This window comes from Sinocyclocheilus grahami, unplaced genomic scaffold (assembly GCF_001515645.1).
Source record: "Sinocyclocheilus grahami isolate Dianchi unplaced genomic scaffold, SAMN03320097.WGS_v1.1 scaffold160.1, whole genome shotgun sequence".
NCBI classification, from domain to species: domain Eukaryota; kingdom Metazoa; phylum Chordata; class Actinopteri; order Cypriniformes; family Cyprinidae; genus Sinocyclocheilus; species Sinocyclocheilus grahami.
The window spans coordinates 2,273,878-2,294,996 of NW_015505339.1; the positions used below are offsets into that span (position 1 = coordinate 2,273,878).

The following is a 21,119-nucleotide window of genomic DNA, read 5'->3' on the forward strand; positions in this document are numbered from 1 at the left end:
GAGTGCGGAGTCATTTCGATTGGAGCGCTTCGAAACGGAGAATCATTTTGTGACGCAATGGTTTAAAGGGGTCATATGATGCGATTTCAAGTTTTCCTTTCTCTTTGGAGTGTTACAAGCTGATTGTGCAGAGATAAGATCCCTGAAGTTGCAGAGACTAAAGTATCAAAACCAAAGAGATATTCTTTATCAAAGTTAAGACTCTGCCACGTCTACCTAAAACGGCTCGTTCTGACACGCCCCCACATGTCTACATCACTATGTGGAAATATTTGCATAATGCCGCCCAAATATTCACGCAAAGAAAGAAGGCGTGGTGTCAGTAACCGCAGTTAGTGTTGAAGCAGCATGTCAGGGAGACGCTGTGTGTTTCTAGGCGAAAGCAAAAGCACTTTATTTGGCCTTCCGAAAGTAGATGCATTTAGGAATCTTTAAGATTACTTACAACAGAACAGCAATGCATTTTATGGACGACCGTTTCGTGAACCTAGGAGAGGAGGACATTCTGACTTTCCTATGACAATCTGGCGCTTCTGAATCAGCTACTGTTTTGTTATTAGTTTAAGTATTTGCTATTGACTGTTCAAATGTGGGGTGTTGCGCATCGTGTGTGTGTGTGCGTGCGTGCGTGTGTGTGTGCGCGCACGTGTGAGAGAGAGAGAGACAGGGTCACATCACAGTGGAGTCAGCTGTCTTAACCGTGGCTTGTGTACTGCAAACACATACCCGCTTCATCACTGTGTCTGTCACGCGACTCTGTTCCCCTTTCGGGCTCTGTCTTTACATTTATTTTGAAAGATGAAGCTCGTGATTATGGTAAGGGGCGTTACATTTCCGACGAGTGCTTGCGGTGTTCTGCCAATCACAATGCACTGGGTCAGCTGGCCAATCAGAGCAGACTGCGCTTGTCGGAAGGAGGGACTTTGTAGAAAACGAAGCGTTTGAGAGAGGCGGGGCATAGAGGACCTACAATAATGTACAGTATTTGAAAAATAATGTGTTTTTTGAACATTAAAGCATGTCAACATATTCTGTTACACCAAATACACAAAATAACGATCTTTAAAAAAAGCATTATATGACCCCTTTAACTGATTCAGAGTTTCAAAAAGCTCCATTGTGTTCTTTGCTGGCTTTCTCTAGATAGCCTAATTTATTCGTTGTTTGAATAACCGTGGAAATTAAATCATTACAATTAATAGGCCTAACGTAGGCTACAATGTTTTTATTCAACTGTGATCACGTTAAATACAGTTTCTGTCCTATTAAAATATTTCATAAGTTTTCAAAAGCATCCCCCCCCCCCTCTGTTTTTTTCACAAATCGCACCCTGTATGTATGTATATATATATATTATTTTAGAGTAATACATTGACCTGTGATTATACAAAACAAAACAAACAGCTGTTTACAAATCATGAAAAATACCAAATATTAAATGTTGTTTACCATTGGCAAGAAAGTTGATTTTTGACAATGGTCTAGTGTGGTCCGCATTTGAAATTATTTGCATTATGACTGTTGCAATGCTCAAATTCTCACAAACCAAAACCAAAAAAAAAAAGTCACCCTTAGCAATTTCCAACAGGTGAAACTCCTTTCTTCCTTCAACATGCTCTTTTCTTTTCCAGCTCTTTATGACGCATCACAAGACAAAGCGAGCAATTGACAAATCGCGTTTGCCATCTAAAAACAATGTACTGCGATTTGGCACTTAGTCCTCCAAACTGCAGAAAAATGGCTTGTGTGCGAGCAGAAGAATTGATTTTCCTTGCATTTTTAATGAAATCATTGCATCAACCTGTGTCCGACAAGACACAGTGAAACTCTGGAGACTTGGGACATGGTTTATGGAAGTGTTTTGTTATTAACTGAAAGCTCTCCTGCGTTCTTACTTGAAGCCGTGTGTAATTGTGTAAGTATCCCTCAGGACAAGGGTCCTGTCAAACCTATAGACAATGTATCCGCTGTCATACGGATATAACTAGGTGTGGGCGTTGTGAGGTTTCAGCTGTAAAATCAGACAAAAGACAGAAAGAATGCCGTCACACTGTCTTAAAGACACCTCACCGTCATTATAATGAAAAGCTCACTTTCGCACAGCTAGAAATGCAAGGATGTCACTGCAGGGCTTCTGCTTCAGGGAAGACATCACACTTTAGTGAGCAACCTGCCAGTATAGCACCAGATGCTGGTTTATACGATACATGGATATCATGATGGGGCCTCGTAGGCACGTTAAAACATTCAAAAACATTAGATATAGTGGCTGACATGATAGGTTTTGAGACGCAGTCGCTTGTGTGTCTGAGCATCTTCTCATGGTGCTTTATGCATCTTTTTCTCAGTGCTTACCCTTCAATCATTTTTTGAACCACATGATATCTGCAAACCTATAATGAATTGTTCATCCTATCTAAACTACTTGACTTTAAGTCCAATAGTGTTATTTTAGTATAATTGGGATAATATTAGTTTGTATTCATATTTAGAATTTTGAGTATATCTATATATCTATATCTATATAGATATAGATATATATATTAGCTTATTTTAAAGTTTGTCTTTTTGTTGTGTTTTTTTTTAATTATTATATTTTCTGTTTTGGTACGTCAGGTTAAACTAAATGTAAATCAGAAATGTTGCCTTGGCAAGTATCTGAAATAAAATATTTTTTAATAAATATGATTTCAGTTAACATTTATTTTAAATAACAATTTTTAATGGTTTTAGTATTAGTATCAGTTAACAATATTCCTAACCAGGGTTTGTTATTGATAAATATGAAATATATAAAAAATATAAAAATAAAAGCTAATTTAAAATGAATAAATACTGTAATAAATAAACTAAAATAACACTTTTAAATATAATCAAATATATTATTAGATGAAAAAATCTTCTCTTGGCAACTAACTGAAATCATTTTAAAGTACTAAAATTAGTTAGGGTATAACAGGGTTATTGAAAATTAAAACTGTTTAAAATCAGTTTAATTAATAGAAGTAAATGCAAAATAAAATGATTAGATATGTATGAAAACTTTAAAAATAAATTAAAATAAAAAAAATTCATGGAAACTACTGAAATAAAATTGAAAAACAAAAGTTGAAGTACTAAAATTACTAAAACTAAAACTGAAAAAATAAGAAATAAAAACAAATGAATAAATAAAGCACAGTTAAAACAAACAAATTAAAATGAAAAAGGAACATAAAAATTAAAGCTCATTTAAAATATCAATTAATATTATAATAAATGAAAATAAAATAACACTTCACTTGGCAATTAACTGAACTACTAAGAATTTGGCAACTAATAATTTTAAAGTACTAAATTTACTAAAACTTAAACTGAAATAAAAATAAGAAATATTTATTCCTAACCAGGGTTGTTATTGATAACTAAAACTGTTTAAAATCATTTTAATTAGTTGAGGTAAATCCAAAATAAAAGGATGAGATATTAGATGAAAACTTTAAACAAAAATTAAATAAAATGAAATAATAAATCATTCTTTTGGCAACGAACTGAATTTTTTAAAAGTACTAAAATTGCTCAAACTAAAACCGAAATAAAAATAAGAAATATTTACAAAAAAAGTTAAAAGCACATTGTTAAAAGTTACAAAATGTTTAATAAAAACTAAAAATATAAAAAACACTATAATAAATACTACTAAAATAACACTGTTGCTTACACATGTTGTGTCACCAAGAGTTATAGCACTGCCTTTTATGAGTGTTCAAATCATTTGCAAAGACTGACCAGAGTTGTTTGCTCTCCTGTTCTTACGGAGATTCACCTGTACATGTGTGCATGTGTCTGTGCAAGTCTGAGTTCTTGAGCAGGACGAGTTTATGTGCTGTCAGTTGTAGCGTGTGCCCTGTGGTGCTTTTCCAGAGAAGTCAACTAGAGCTGCAGAAGGAAGATGGGCCAATTAACAAAGGCTTCTTCAGTTTCAGAGTACGGTTTCACATGCAGAGACCTCTAGACGGCGCAGGGAGACCTCTGCTGTTGTAACTGAATTTTTTAAAAGTACTAAAATTGCTCAAACTAAAACCGAAATAAAAATAAGAAATATTTACAAAAAAAGTTAAAAGCACATTGTTAAAAGTTACAGAATGTTTAATAAAAACTAAAAATATAAAAAACACTATAATAAATACTACTAAAATAACACTGTTGCTTACACGTTGTGTCACCAAGAGTTATAGCACTGCCTTTTATGAGTGTTCAAATCATTTGCAAAGACTGACCAGAGTTGTTTGCTCTCCTGTTCTTACGGAGATTCACCTGTACATGTGTGCATGTGTCTGTGCAAGTCTGAGTTCTTGAGCAGGACGAGTTTATGTGCTGTCAGTTGTAGCGTGTGCCCTGTGGTGCTTTTCCAGAGAAGTCAACTAGAGCTGCAGAAGGAAGATGGGCCAATTAACAAAGGCTTCTTCAGTTTCAGAATACGGTTTCAGAATACGGTTTCACTCTGCTGTTGAAAGCTGTACTTCAAGAGCTGTAACCTCATCCAAAGAGCTTCTTTTTCCCCTTCAACTTTGTGATTGCTCTTATTTTTACTTGTTCGGTCATGAATTTGCTCTTCATAAACCTCATTCCACTGCACCGATTCCAAGTTTCCAAGTGGGAAACTTTGATGAATGTGCTCATGACAAATAACCAGTGCCTTCAAGCACTTAATAAAAAAGCACATTTGTATTTTTTATGTTAACTCTAAATGCCACTGCTCATATGTCACTATTGTTCTGTGAAGCACAGCTCCCCTCGGGCCCGAATCTTTTTTTTTTTTTTTTTTTTTTTTTTTTTTTTTTTTTTTTCAGAGTACGGTTTCACATGCAGAGACCTCTAGACGGCGCAGGGAGACCTCTGCTGTTGAAAGCTGTACTTCAAGAGCTGTAACCTCATCCAAAGAGCTTCTTTTTCCCCTTCAACTTTGTGATTGCTCTTATTTTTACTTGTTCGGTCATGAATTTGCTCTTCATAAACCTCATTCCACTGCACCGATTCCAAGTTTCCAAGCGGGAAACTTTGATGAATGTGCTCATGACAAATAACCAGTGCCTTCAAGCACTTAATAAAAAAGCACATTTGTATTTTTTATGTTAACTCTAAATGCCACTGCTCATATGTCACTATTGTTCTGTGAAGCACAGCTCCCCTCGGGCCCGAATCTTTTTTTTTTTTTTTTTTTTTTTTTTTTTTTTTTTTTGAGGAACCGTAAACTGGTTTTGGGTTTAAAAATAACGCAACTATCTCACATGAAACCAGCTGGTGCTCTGAAAACGAACAGATTATTTACTTTGCGAGGAAAATGCACCTCATAAACTCATGAATTCTTAACACATCTGTTTCGGCAACCTTAATTTGTCTTCTTCTATCAGATTTTGCCGTGTATAGACGGTCTTTTGTTACACGGACATTGACAGATTGGCCATCTCCTTTTGCAGTTTTCAGCTTCACAAACCTCCTCCATCAGAGGTAATTCAGAGTGCATGCATCACATTGCAATCAGGTTTTTTCAAATTTTTTTCCAGGGTCACTTGACGACATGGTGATATGAAAGTCATGTTATCTCGTCATAGTTCATTTTTAAGAACCTCATGCTAATAGATTGTGTGTGTGTGTGTGTATGTGTGTGTATATATATATATATATATATTTGTTTTTTTTATTATTTATAAAAAACTATTCATATTTTGCAATTAATTTAAAACAGATTTTACAAATGCAGCCTCTGTCTATGTTAAAATAATGTTTTTTAATATTTAGTAAATAAATAATCAAGTAGTAAATGTAATATATATATATATATATATACAAATATATATATATATATGAAGAGTTAATTTGCTAAAACAGAGCTCAGTTTTTAACAATTTTCCAAAATCATGTTTTTTTTTTTTGTGCATTCCAATTAATCTCAATCAAACTGCAGTTGGGTTATTTTGATTAGGTTAAAAAATAACTAAAAAATACTGCTAACTAACACAATAAAGCAAAACATTTTTAAAAAACATGATTTTTCAAAAGAGTTTTTAAATATACACTAGACTTCTTTAAAAAAACATGAAAAATTCTTACCGTTCAAAAACTTTGTATTTATTTGATCCAAAGTACAGCAAAATAACAGCATAAAATAAATATTTTCTATTATAATATATTTTAAAATGTAATTAATTCCTGTGATTTCATCATTACTCCAGTCACATGATCCTTCAGAAATCATTCTAATATTCCTTAAACTGTTGTTAGTCTTGAATGCTTTAGAGCACAGACTTAAGTTTGGTCTATTTTAAAGAGGAGACATGTGGCAGACTGCTGAAGTGAAAAAAAGTGAAATGAATAAAAAAAAAAACTTGAGGTTGATATCTCAAAAAAAGAGCTTTCAGTAAGATTTTTTTTCCCGGCGCAGTAAAGAAATTGGTTCTCCATCTGTGTCCAATGATTCCAGTCATTTTAAATCACCTTTTCAAATCTTTTAGATTTATTTTTTTTCACACAAGTGCCAAAACCTTTACAAAAGTTTGTATCATTCTAATGAAGTAAACAACAAAACATACAATTTTTAGTCAAAAATGACCAAAGAGCACCAGAAGGTTGAATATACAGATTTGTATTGGTTTATACCCACATCTGCACCTTCAGCACTTACAGATCCGGTACTCTGTTGACCGATAGAGATAAGAGTTTCAAGTTGTACACCACCAGATTCTCCAGGTTAAAGATTAGGAGAATATTACCGCTGACGACTGTGGGAAAAACACAAACCAGAGCCACGCATACCAACCCTGTGAAGATTTCTCGCCCTGAGCAGGGACTTTCCCTTTTGGGAAACCAACAGCGTCTGCTTTGAGACTTTGCGTCTGTCCTGTTAAAGACCGCCAAGGATGTGACTTCCAGAGGAAGACCGGTTTTGGACTGTGCAAATGTTGCAAGGCTGGATGATTGCTTTTGTTTCTCGATATTGTCTGCCAAACCGGTTTGTTGAGTGCACAGTACACCATTCCCAGGACAGATCCGTCGTGGCTCACTGTTCTCAAACCCAGCCGTGTGAACGCCACAGCTGTTGGGTGTTTTTTCTGAGTCAACCAGAGTTTGTGACATATGCATTAACCCAGGGCCCAAATAGTCCTTTTTCTCGCCCATCTGTGTGGTTTTAGATGAGTCAGGCAGTCGTCGGGACACCTTTGTCCTGAACAGACGCAGACTCCCCGTCAAGCTCAACAGGACCACCATAGAAGGAAGAACCCAGGAAAACTCATCAGCACAGGGAAGGCAGGTGAGAAGATGGCCACCTTTTCCTTGACAGGTTTCCACTGAGATCTGCTCCAGCATCCAGTCGTGGCTGCTGTAGATCCCGCTCATGCTCCATGCTAGAAAACATCCCAAGTAGCCAACTGTACTAGAGAGGGATTCACTTGCATCTCGTCCCTTTGTTCGCCTGCCTTGAGGACACAGCAGATCAACCAACAACTCCACAGCAATCAAAGGCGGCATCAGCAGCAACACAACTCCATAGGCCTTGCAAAGGAAGAGCAGAAATCGAAGGGCGATGACATCCGAAGACGCGTTAAAAGGCGTCAACCAGGACTCCATGAACCAGACGTAGAGCAAAAAGACTGGAGGAACAGAAAAGAGGCATTAAAGGGAGTAGTTCACCCAATAAGGCCATCTAAGATGTAGATGATTTTTTTCTTGAGTAGAACAGTAAAGAAGATTTTTAGCTGAAACCGTGGTCCTTGGTGATTCGTAAAATGCAAGTCAATGACTGCCCGTTTTTTTTTTTTTTAAATAATAATATAAAAATAAAATGAATACCCGTGGCTCCTGATGATATAATGATGTCTTATGAAGGGAAACAAGATTATTATTGTTGAAAACAGCTGATTAGAATTTTTCAGGTTTCTTTGATGAATAGAAAGTTCAGAAGATAGAAATAGAAATCTTTTGTAACGTAATAAATGTCTTTATCATCACTTTTGATCAATTTAAAGCATCCTTAGTTCACCCAATAAGGCCATCTAAGATGTAGATGATTTTTTTCTTGAGTAGAACAGTAAAGAAGATTTTTAGCTGAAACCGTGGTCCTTGGTGATTCGTAAAATGCAAGTCAATGACTGCCCGTTTTTTTTTTTTTTAAATAATAATATAAAAATAAAATGAATACCCGTGGCTCCTGATGATATAATGATGTCTTATGAAGGGAAACAATCGGTCTGTGTAAGAAACTGATTATTATTACCTGCTAACCAGAGCCTCAAGTGAACAGGGAAATCCAATTATTTTCTGTGAACTGGTTCAATTCACTAGTTCATTTACTTAAATATGCAACGTATATGCAATTATATTATTAAAGCGATAGTTCACCCAAAAATGAAAATTCTGTCATTAATTACTCACCCTCATATCGTTCCAAACCCGTAAGACCTTTGTTCATTTTCGGAACACAAATTAAGATATTTTGATAAAATCCGAGAGCTTTCTGACCCTTCATAGACAGCAAGGGTCCTACCACGTTCAAGGCCCAGAAAGGTACCAAGAACATCGACAAAATAGTCCATGTGAAATCAGTGGTTCATCCATAATTTTATAAAGCTACAAGTATACTTTTTGTTGCACAAAAAAGTAAAATAACGTCATTCGACGATTCTTTTTCTCCACGTCACCCTAGCGCCATTTTGGAGAGTACCACAACGTATGTGCGTGCTTTCCTCTGATCGTAAACAAGGCGCAGCGCATGCGTGTTCTACGTCAGCAGCACCACGTGCATGCTTTGTTTATGTGTAGATCAATGTTGTAAAATATATTCAGTTTTTTGCACAGACCGATCGTTTCGCTTCATAAGACCTCATTATATTGTCCAAAGCCACAAGTATTAATTATGTGTTCCTTGATATGCTTTTTTTATTCTCAAAAACAGGCAGCTAAAAATCTTCTTTACTGTTCTACATCTTGGATGGCCTGAGAGTGAGTAAATTAGCAGCAAATGTTCATTTTTGGGTGAGGTGTCTCTTTAAACTGGTGAATTAAGTGGAGAATGTGGACATGGTTTGTGGTCCTGCTTACCAGTGACAGCGAGGTCTGTAAATAACAGCAGGCAGCTGCAGCACAGACTGACCGCAGTGATGGTGTGTGTGATTACAGACGAACACAACAGCATGCTGCTCATCAGTTTGCACACACACAGACGCAGCGTAACACCCAGAACACCCTCCATCTTCACACTTAGAAGAGACATTAAAAATACAGTGTCACTTGATGTTTCATTTAAGAGTTGTGGTGCACAATCTCTGGAAGGAAGCTGATGATAATAAATGCACAAGATGTGAAAGTCAGATGATGTTCACGCCCCAAGATTCATTTAAAGACAATAATAAAATCAAACTTGACTATTATTAGAGCTCATATCGTTCCAAACCCGTAAGACCTTTGTTCATTTTCGGAACACAAATTAAGATATTTTGATAAAATCCGAGAGCTTTCTGACCCTTCATAGACAGCAAGGGTCCTACCACGTTCAAGGCCCAGAAAGGTACCAAGAACATCGACAAAATAGTCCATGTGAAATCAGTGGTTCATCCATAATTTTATAAAGCTACAAGTATACTTTTTGTTGCACAAAAAAGTAAAATAACGTCATTCGACGATTCTTTTTCTCCACGTCACCCTAGCGCCATTTTGGAGAGTACCACAACGTATGTGCGTGCTTTCCTCTGATCGTAAACAAGGCGCAGCGCATGCGTGTTCTACGTCAGCAGCACCATGTGCATGCTTTGTTTGTGTAGATCAATGTTGTAAATAATATTCAGTTTCTTGCACAGACCGATCGTTTCGCTTCATAAGACCTCATTATATTGTCCAAAGCCACAAGTATTAATTATGTGTTCCTTGATATGCTTTTTTTATTCTCAAAAACAGGCAGCTAAAAATCTTCTTTACTGTTCTACATCTTGGATGGCCTGAGAGTGAGTAAATTAGCAGCAAATGTTCATTTTTGGGTGAGGTGTCTCTTTAAACTGGTGAATTAAGTGGAGAATGTGGACATGGTTTGTGGTCCTGCTTACCAGTGACAGCGAGGTCTGTAAATAACAGCAGGCAGCTGCAGCACAGACTGACCGCAGTGATGGTGTGTGTGATTACAGACGAACACAACAGCATGCTGCTCATCAGTTTGCACACACACAGACGCAGCGTAACACCCAGAACACCCTCCATCTTCACACTTAGAAGAGACATTAAAAATACAGTGTCACTTGATGTTTCATTTAAGAGTTGTGGTGCACAATCTCTGGAAGGAAGCTGATGATAATAAATGCACAAGATGTGAAAGTCAGATGATGTTCACGCCCCAAGATTCATTTAAAGACAATAATAAAATCAAACTTGACTATTATTAGAGATAATTTTCTTAAAACACGTTCCTGGTCTTATTGTGGATTATTCTTATCAGTGTCTTTTATTTTATTTTTATTTGAATCTCCTCCTGTGTGTAATGTTTCATTAACTTGTTTTACTTCTGTAATATCTTTCCATTTCGGCTGAATCATTTTGGTTTTAAATGCCCATGTTTCATAATCCAATCCAAAATGTCCAATTGCTAAAATGCTATTTTATTATTATTTTTATTTATTATTATAAAAAAAATATATATATATACACACACATTGTGTGTGTGTATGTGTGAATATATATACTTTATATTGTTGTTTTAATAAAAAAAAAAATCCAGAGGTAAATCAATAATTACATTTTTAACAATATTTCAAGTGTCATTTATGAGGTTTGTAAAAGGCAAAAAGTTGATCATACTGATTTCAAAGTTAAGGATTCATTAGTTTGAATATTCATTGAACCAAAAACGAAAAGCTAAACCAAAAACTTAAAACATCTTAGTTAATAAATCAGTATACTTTTTGACAGAACATCCCATGTTTCGGTAGTGAGAGCACAGTTTCGGTAGTGACCACATCACATTAGACTTTTAACTTGCATACTAAAACACTACAAAAACATACTAAAATACAAAACATTTTTGCATAACTGTACTCAAATTTTGCTTATTTCCCCCAAATATGAGAATTATGTGTTGACTTTTGTCACTACTGAAACAATGATGACATGTTTCGGTAGTGACGATTTTACGTGATAACACCAAAAAAACAAAGATGTCACTACTGAAACCCCACCTAATGTTTCGGTAGTGACAATTTGAGATACTTTTGAACCTAGCTCAAAGTTGCTAATCAGCACATGGTTAGCTAGCACAGTTCTGAACAGTGGTATACATATAAAAACTAAATTTTATGGAATAACTCCCAAAAAAAGTGTGCTTAATTGCAGAAAAAAAGTGTTCGGTAGTGACGTTCCTTAAAGTTACGCACACATTTACTTCAAAATGATGAGACCTATCTACTCGCACCTTGTAGCTATGAGAGAGAGGGGACACATAAATATTTCCTGATCATAAATATATGGGTTTAGTTAAAATCGGTAGTGACATGAAAAATGCAGGACACTTTTTTTTTTTTTTTTTTTACATAAAGTTTCATAATTTACAAAGAAAATATTAAATATTTTTTTTGAACTTCACTTTTTAAAAGAGACTTTTAAAAACAACAATGGAAATAAATACAAAAATTATTTCAATATCATTTTCATAAGTTGAAATTTAGGGGTTAGGGTTCGGGACAGCCACCTCCCAATTGAAAGTACCCAATAAATGATGATTTCATATATATTAAGCTTACTAATATTTTATATATTAATGTGGGTTTCAATGGATAATAGAAGGATCTTAGTAAACATCTCAGATTTTTTGTTTTTTTCCCAGCATTGCTGTCAATTTGTTGATTGTACCATGTCTCACACCTTCTGCATTTGTTTCTAGCTTTTCTACATTGCTTCTAATCTAGCACTGCACTGAGCATTTAAAAAAAAAATTAAATCTGAGTTATACATAAGCTTTTTCAAGAGTTTGCCACTCCATCCACTACTCAAGGTATATTCTCATGAAAATTCAAATCCAACAGCATTTTGCATTTGGTCATAATTACAGGGCCAGCACAACCTGATGGACTCACCAGAAACTAGAGCTGGAAGAATGTGACCTCAGACATCTGAGGAGCTGCAGGTCCAAGCACAGCAGCCGTCAGTCATGCAGCCTATGTCCACTCGTCTTTCTGACTTCTCAATGAGTGTTTGTGTGCATTTCTCCTCCCCCTCTCCCAGTGGGACGTGTCTAAACATTCAGGCTTTTTTGTGATGTTGCCTAGACTCAAAGCACGTGTCTGTGTGGAGGGAGTGTCAGTGTTTGACTACAGAAACCGGTCCATCTGCTTCCTCCACGACCACAGGTGTTCAGCCGTGCGCATGCGACTTTCCTGATGTAGTGCTGGTGTCTCTGGCAACACGCAGCACACTTCTGTGAGCTTTATTTGACTGATGTTTGTGGATCCACGCAGCCGCTGCAGTCAGACCGAAGAGGACTGAGCGCGTGCTGCCATCTATCCTTCAGAAGATCGAAGACTAAACAAACAAGCAAAGATACAATACTAAGAAAGGAACTTGTTAAGCAATAGTATTTCATCTGTTATTAATCAAATAAAATGTTGTGTCTTATATTTTGTTTTATTTTCATTTGAGTTGTTTTGTGTTTTTCTTTTTGTTAGTAATTTTTAAAAATGTCCATATAGTTTTTATTCATTTTTATTTTAGTTTTAGTTATTTAATATTTCAAGTTAAAGAAAATGGAAATGTGAAATATTGGCAACTAGCTGAAATAAAATAGGTTTATGTTTTTTTCTGTTTTATTTTGTTTCAGGTAAAGTTGATCTTATTTTATGGTTTTTGTTTAGTTAACTATATACCAACCCTATCAGAAACGATTATGTCTATATAGCCTAGTTATTATTATTTTATTTGAGTTATTTTAGTACATCAAATTAAACCAAATAGAAGGGAGAATGTTGCTTTGGCAACCAGCTGAAATAAAATACTTTTCTTTTTTTTTTTAAATATATATTTTATTTTATTTCAGTTCAAGTTTATTTTATTTCAAGTAATGAAAGTTGTTTTTTATGGTTTTAGTTTTTGGTAAGTGTAATACTTCAGATCAGAAATGAATCTCTATGTAGTTATTTTCATTTTAGTTTTAGTTAGTACATCAAGTTAACACTAAAGCTGAAATATGTTTTTGATGTTTTGTTTTATTTTATTTCAAGTAACAAAATGCTTTAACTATGATAACCCTGATCAGAAATAACATTTACTTTACATAATTAACTGGGAATATGTATGAATTATTAGACACAGACATAATATTAATAATAATATACTTGAAGACTTCTACTCGTGTCTCTCTGCAGTTTGTGTATTGTATTGTTTATAATATTGTAAACATAGCCAACCAGTCGATGTCAACAAGGTTAACAATGTAAAACTCTTTGTGTTATTCAGCTTTATAAACCTTTTCATTTAAAGCCTTATGCTTAAATGATTGAAATTTGTTTTGTAGACACTTACAGGTAAAGTTCACTAGCGATAAATTATATATATATATTGTTGTCTGTGGTTCAGGAGTGACTTAACGAGGAATACGACAACTGTAGCCAAATTCCTTGACACGTCTGTGTGTGGTGGCTCTTGATGCCTTGACCCCAGCCTCAGTCCATTCCTTGTGAAGTTCACTCAAATTCTTGAATCGATTTTGCTTGACAATCCTCATAAGGCTGCGGTTCTCTCGGTTGGTTGTGCATCTTTTTCTTCCACACTTTTTCCTTCCACTCAACTTTCTGTTAACATGCTTGGATACAGCACTCTGTGAACAGCCAGCTTCTTTGGCAATGAATGTTTGAGGCTTACCCTCCTTGTGAAGGGTGTCAATGATTGTCTTCTGGACAACTGTCAGATCAGCAGTCTTCCCCGTGATTGTGTAGCCTAGTGAACCAAACTGAGAGACCATTTTGAAGGCTCAGGAAACCTTTGCAGGTGTTTTGAGTTGATTAGCTGATTGGCATGTCACCATATTCTAATTTGTTGAGATAGTGAATTGGTGGGTTTTTGTGAAATGTGAGCCAAAATCATCACAATTAAAAGAACCAAAGACTTGAACTACTTCAGTCTGTGTGCATTGAATTTATTTAATACACGAGTTTCACAATTTGAGTTGAATTACTGAAATAAATGAACTTTTCCACGACATTCTAATTTATTGAGATGCACCTGTATAGCCTATATATAAACAATGTTTTTTTACCCTTTCATAATTTGAAGGTCACTCATAATTCCTACTCTCTAAAAAATGCTGGGTTAAATACAACCCAGTGCTGGGTTTGTCCCTATTTTACCCAGCATTTTTTAGAGTGTATGATCTTTTCTGAATCGCTCCACATCTCAAAGAGTCTGCTCTTTTTGAGCTCCCTATCGTCGAAATCATTTCTCTGACTTCTCATAGGACATTACAGTAGCACAACATGTTAAATAGTCCTGATTTTGAACGATTATTTGAATGTGGCAAGCTCTGATGTATATTTGATCATCTATGATTTCGCTGTTCTAGCGCTGTACCTGCAGCACCCAGAAGTGAACGGCAGGCGACCCGGAAGGTCTGAAGTCCCTCTGAAGGCAAAGCCCAAAGAACATCCGAACCTTTCATTAAATCGAATAAATCCACCGTCGAGGTGTGCAAGGTATGTCTGTCGCGCTCTTTTCATCTTCACGATCGCATAGAATTTTTGGGGACATTTGCATGATGCGTTGAAGCGAAGCTAGCTTGCATTCGAGTGAGCAAAAAGTTCAAAAAAAAAAAAAAAAAATCAAAAGCAGACGCATGTTGCAACAATGTTGCATCTGCACGCTCCTGCATCATTGCGTCACGATAGAAATGTTACATTTTCGCTGGAGAGATGCGCGTCTGTTTGCATCCGCGTGATTTGTTCGCATCGCATGATCGTTGTAGGAAGTCTCCCGTTTTTTTTCTCCCTGTCTTTTTTTTTTCTCTCCTCCAGCCGGGCTATTCAAACCTGCAGGTCTAAGTAAACAATCATTCGTGCACTTAATACAAATAATGCGGCGTTTTACTCGTCGCTCTATTCATCTGAATTCACACGCTTTCTTTTTGGGGCTACATTTTTGGGGATCTGCAGAATATGGCGCCCTGTCCTTATAAAAATAAGACGGGCTGCCATTTTTGTTTTCCTTTTGTCTGAAATTTTTAATAAAACTGTCTGAGAATGTGGGAGAGGCAGACGCCGGGGCCCTGGACTCTCAGAAGCCGCGGAACGCGTCCCTTCGCCTCCGTTATTTTGCCAGCGTTTTGAATTGGACGTTTAATCGAAGGCGACGTGCTTTAATTGAGAATCATTTCAAGGATGCCGATAGAATAAAAGCAAAAGTTGAGTAAGTTTTACCTCAGTTTATATCAGAGCCTCTGAGACGTGTCATTCTTCGCCAACGTGTTGATTTGATATGTACATGTCGTTTAAAGCTGCTGGGTGGTTGTTATTAGCGTGTTAAATGTTGTTAGGCAAGCCTGTCGCTCACAGACTTGAACCCCAGCGTCATCTCAATGTGAAGAAACTACGAAATAGGTCGAATTCTTTGTAGATTTGATTATAAAATGAAGCTTTACACTATTGTAGCGTGAAACTGTAAATGGTACATGTTTATTTTGGAACATTTACTACGGTGTTATCATGGTATTCTTGGAAGTAGCCTACTTTTGAGTGCTATGGAAATATTGGACGTGAACTTCAGTGCTTTTAGTTAATGGCATGTCATAATAATTTGTGACCCTGGACCACAAAACCAGTCATAAGTGTCAATTTTTTTTAATTGAGATTTATACAACATCTGTAAGCTGAATGAATAAGCTTTCCATGGATGTGTGGTTTGTTAGGATAGGACAATATTTGGCCGAGATACAACTATTTGAAAATCTGGAATCTGAGGGTGCAAAAAAAATCGAAATATTGAGAAAATCGCCTTTGAAGTTGTCCAAATGAAGTCCTTGGCAATGCATATTACTAATCAAAAATTCAGTTTTGATATATTTATGGTAACAAATTTACAAAATATCTTCATGGAACATGATCTTTACTTAATATCCTAATGATTTTGGGCATAAAATGAAAAACTCGATCATTTTGACCCATACAATGTATTGTTGGCTTTTGCTACAAATGACTGAAGACTGGTTTTGTGCTCCAGGGTCACATTTTATAAACTCTGCAGTCTGCGCAGTGTTTACATATAAACTATTTTGCATTTGAAACCTTGGTGTTTCCGGTCTTTTAAAAATCGCTTGTAAATTTCTCGTTATGCTAGGCTATATTATCACCAAATCTTGGATTCAGCCTTTTTGTCAACTTGTTTTTTTTCTCTTTCATATTAGCACAGGTTTTGTTTCTTTGGAACTCATAGGCCTCATTTATATAAGCTTATGTACCTTGTTTTTAAATAAAAAAAAAGCATTATATGTGGATCATTTTGGTAATGTTCACTCAAAAACTGAGGTGGAAAAAAAAACCTGTGGTAACCGAATTAAAACAAGTTGATTAAAATATTGAATCCAGTATTTGGTGATAATATAGCATAACAAGATATTTATAAGCTATTCTTTGTAGGCCAGTCATTTTTGACTGGGGGCACCACAACTACAAGGTAGAAAAAAATCCTAGAAAAGTACACAAATATATATTTTTTTAAATTGGAGAATTTGTCAAAGTCAGTAGGCATGCTGAGGCTTTATTCAAATGTGATAACATTATCCAGCATTTACAAGGAAAGAAGATCCTTTCTGGGTCAAAATGACCAGAACGCAACAGGAAAGGATTCCTTGAAGTGGTTGTATTGAACAAACAAGACGATGACATTTCATCTTTCCACACTTTTAATTATTACCTTTACCCATCTGGACCTTTAGAAACGGTTCCATACGGTGTGATTACTTTAGGCGTATCGTTTTCTTGCATTATGTCCATGACACTGTGCTATGAATGTTTTGGCAGTGCTTATGGGTCTTGAGAGTGTTTGACTAAAGGGCCTTGCAGAGAAATGCATTTAGCGGAGCCAAAAATAATAAAAGCGATATGTCCAAATATATGAGCCCAGACCCCGCTGAATATTTCCTTAATGATGCTGAAAGGGTGTCTGTTTCACTTCCTGCTAAAACTGTGGGGTAGAGTTTTCACTTTTCCATATGAATCTGCCGCATTTACATATGCATTTGTCATTTTTATTTTCTCTTTATGACTTTACAGTCAGCTTTGCTTTTAAATCGTGCTTTCTGCTTGTAAAACTTGTGATAAGACCAATATAATTTGAAGAAGTTTGCACCATCACTGTAAATGTATTTTTATTTTGCTATTACAAGGCCAGCAATGCAACAAGCAATATTCAAAGTGTTATGCTTTAGGAAGATGTAATTTGTTTGATTTTCCCAACGGGCGTCATGTTGAGTTTGGCAATATTGAGCAATCTGCTGTGGGTGTGTGAACTGTGTATGAACAAACAGCATGAGTTTGCTTGGAATGCTTGTTCTGTGTTGTATCATATTCATATCACTGTGTCGTGAATAATGCTAAGTAATGTGCTGATGGGAACAGTCTGCAATTAATACGAGTATTAGTGCAAGACTTAAGCCAACAGCAAAAGCCTCTGAACAAAGTCTGTCATTTCATATCACTATAATTAAGCTTTACTGTAACTCTGTAAATAAAGCTGTACATGATCCCAGTTGTTGATTCCTTAAGAACACATTTTAATGTTAAAATTAATCCTAAAATGTCCTTAATGTACTTTTCTGGCCATATTTCTAATGATTCACAAGTGTAAAAATGGACATTTGCTGAAAATGTACTCACTCTCAGGTCATCCAAGATGTAGATGAGTTTGTTTCTTCATCAGAACAGATTTGGAGAAATGTAGCATTACATCACTTGCTCACCAAAGGATCCCCTGCAGTGAATGGGTGCCGTCAGAATGAGAGTCCAAACAGCTGATAAAAAACATCACAGTAATCCACTCCAGTCCATCAATTAACATCTTGGGAAGTGAAAAGCTGCATGTGTGTAAGAAACAAATCCATCATTAAAGCGTTGCTTCTGGACAAAATATCAGTCTATAATAACTCTTCCTCCAGTGAAAAAGTCCATCTCCTATTGTCCTCTCACATCAGAATCCACTGACATCTTTGTTTAGAACTGTCTTGGACTCTTTTGGCTCGTAAACGGTGCTTGATCTGTGCATATTTCTCTCCTGATTCAGATGAGACGTCTTTTTCACTAGAGAAAGCAATATTATGGATAGAGGAGTCATAATGTAGCCAGCATAAACAGTTTAAAGTTAAAAACATCGCAATGATGGATTTGTTTCTTACAAACACACAGTTTATAAATGGTAATTGATGGACTGGAGTGGTGTGGATTATTGGGATGTTTTTAGCAGTTGTTTGGACTCTCATTCTGACGGCACCCATTCACTGCAGAGGATCCATTGGTGAGGAAGTGATGTAATGCTACATTTCTCCAAATTTGTTTCCATGAAGAAACAAACTCATCTTGGGTGGCCTGAGGGAGAGTAAGTATTCAGAAAATTTTCACCTTTGGGTGAACTATTTCTTTAAGTCCCAGCATTTTGTTTTTCAGTGTCCTTGAGTATTGTCTTGAACATCCTGTTCTATATGTCATACATACAGTATCACTTTATGGAAGTTAAATGGGTTGTTAATGTTGTTGCTGAACTAATATACTGCATTAAGTTGCAAAATAATTTAAGTCATCTTCTCGGATTAGATCTGCATTTCAAATCAGTAAATAATCATGGGAGGTTAGTATTAATTTATGCAGTACATTTTTTATTATTATTTTTTTTTCAGCTGCCTCACTCTCATTCAGTCACATATAAGCTGAGAGCCTTCAGTGAGAAACTGTACAATTTTGTGAACCGCCCAGCAGCCATAGTGTGATTTTTAAAGGCTATTACCTTTACCGTTTTGGGCCTAGTCAAACATTGCAACCTTCAGATCCTACTGCATCGTTTTCCCCCCAAAACTTTGTCATTATCAGTCATTATTGTCTTCTGATCTTTTAATCTCTCCGCAACAAGTAATTCAAATTAAACATGCATTCCTGAAAAGATCCATTTGGTTTGTTCTCAGCCTAGGATTGGTCAAACGTAACAATGAATGATGATAAAATAAAGCATCGTTAATCAACCATGACTGTGTGTGTTTCAGAATGGCAGAACCTCGATTTAATAATCCATACTTCTGGCCTCCTCCACCATCTATTCCTGGTCAGGTAAGGAAACAAACAAACATGCATCAATGGATAGACTTCATTAATCCTTGTCGTTTATCTAAAAAGTTTAGCATCAATAGTTTACTTTAGTTCAGCACTAGGCTTAATCTTTATTGTTTACTAGTTGTCTTAAGTAGGACTGTCAAAATGGATGAAAAACTAAATTCGAATTTTTTACTTGAATATTATATAATAACAATTTCAGTTAGGGGGAAAAAAAGCTGTTGGCTTCTCTCCTGAGGCCACAAGATGGCGCATTGAGCAAAATATTATGCATGTTTCTTCAAAGCATAATAAAATAACACGACTATCTTCAAAAAAGTGCATAATGTTTAAAATAATGTTTATAAACCATATATAATTAATAAAGTTGCTTAAACAATAAGAAACAAAACCGCATCATGCATGTATGTATAGTTTTATACAAAGGACCGAAAACCAATCACAAAGAGTACTTTCTTCATTTAAAAACTTGAGATGCAGCGGGATGGGAAAAACCGCCATAAAGTCTTGAGACATGTTTTTTTAAAAGTTGAACTTACATTAATTTTACATGGCTTTCTAAACATGCGGCTCTCTTGTGCGAGACGCGAGTGCAACAGTGATAGATGTGCCTCTAGAAAATACGATAAATATGCATTCTGTGTGAGTGGCTTGGTTTCGGTTTTGACATTAACAACATCTTCCCGGCATTGGTTGTTCTCTTTTTCTGCAATATTTTGAATGAGCAACGTAGCAGCGCCGCATCTAGTGGGTTCAAATGGACATGCTAACAAAAGCATTCAAATGCAACGACACTTACATTGTTGTCGCATTTTGTGCACCACTGATAAGGCTGCCTGACGCACAGCTAAAATTGCGGATTTTTATTTTAAATTCGAAGAATATTCGATTTAGATTTTTTTTTTTGACAACCCTAGTCTTAAGTAGCAGATAAAGGTGCCAGGATGCTAAAGTGTAGAGTTTAAAATACATCTTATCTTTTAAATGTTCTGTCAGATCTTTCTCTAGACCGTAAACACTTTTAACCCTATAAAGCCTACTGTATCATATCAAATTTCTAAGGCCTCTAAATAATCAGCATACTGCCGAAAATGAGATTTTTCTGACTTGTTTCATAAGCCAGGCTTTACAGGATTAAACACATGTTCTTCTCATCATGTCAGTAGTTCAGAACCAGGAGGATTTGAACCATCTGCTTGTTCTAATCTCACTTTCCCCCTTTTTCCCCCAGTTGGATAACCTCGTGCTGATCAACAAGATCAAAGAACAGCTCATGGCGGAGAAAATCAGACCTCCACACCTGCCGCCCACTTCGGTTCCTTCCCAGCAGCCCTTGCTGGTGCCGCCCACAGCCACAGAAGGCGGGCAGCACAATATATCAACACCTAAGCTGCAGCACATGCCAGGCCTCCACGCTCACAGCACCACCCAGCCCGACATCGCCCTACACGCTCGACCTGCCTCCAGCACTGTCGCAGGTACCTTCTCCGCTGCATAGCACAGATCTGCTCACTAAGACACATGCATACTGCTAACTGTGCACATAATGTGGGCAGGTCGTATTCTGGGTGACGTAAACTTGAATCTGGACGATAAAACGGCTATTAAAGCAAGAGGATTGTGGGAAGACTGGCATTTGCGGCAAATCATAGACCAGCCATCCAGAGCAAATCATCTGTCAGGTACATGAATGCAAATATGTTCTTGCTTGCATTTAAAGAACAGTTCACCCTTAAATGAAAAAATGCTGAAAATTTGCTGACCCTCAGGCCATCCAAGATGTAGATGAGTTTGTTTTTTCATCAG

At 36.2% G+C, this 21,119-nt stretch overlaps 2 protein-coding genes across 3 annotated transcripts in view; one reads left to right on the forward strand and one right to left on the reverse strand.

The window, feature by feature from the left end:
* Positions 1-6,612: 6,612 nt before the first annotated feature.
* LOC107592864 (uncharacterized) lies at positions 6,613-9,230 on the reverse strand. The gene is made up of 2 exons (XM_016282436.1): positions 9,079-9,230; positions 6,613-7,631 (listed from the first exon to the last, which is right to left on the reverse strand). Exons 1-2 carry the CDS (start codon positions 9,227-9,229, stop codon positions 6,661-6,663), a joined length of 1,122 nt encoding a protein of 373 aa, XP_016137922.1. The 5' UTR covers position 9,230; the 3' UTR covers positions 6,613-6,660.
* Positions 9,231-14,578: 5,348 nt separating this feature from the next.
* LOC107592863 (zinc finger protein 362-like) overlaps positions 14,579-21,119 on the forward strand; it is an 11,693-nt gene continuing 5,152 nt past the window's right edge. Inside the window, exons 1-4 of one of the 2 annotated variants that reach the window (XM_016282434.1) lie at positions 14,579-14,699; positions 19,247-19,310; positions 20,545-20,791; positions 20,870-20,995. In XM_016282434.1, the coding sequence (XP_016137920.1) occupies positions 19,248-19,310; positions 20,545-20,791; positions 20,870-20,995 (436 nt within the window). In that variant the 5' untranslated portion in view covers positions 14,579-14,699; position 19,247. Of the gene's footprint in view, positions 14,700-14,933; positions 15,409-19,246; positions 19,311-20,544; positions 20,792-20,869; positions 20,996-21,119 lie in introns of those variants that run through there. The other variant, XM_016282435.1, reaches the window with a different exon arrangement.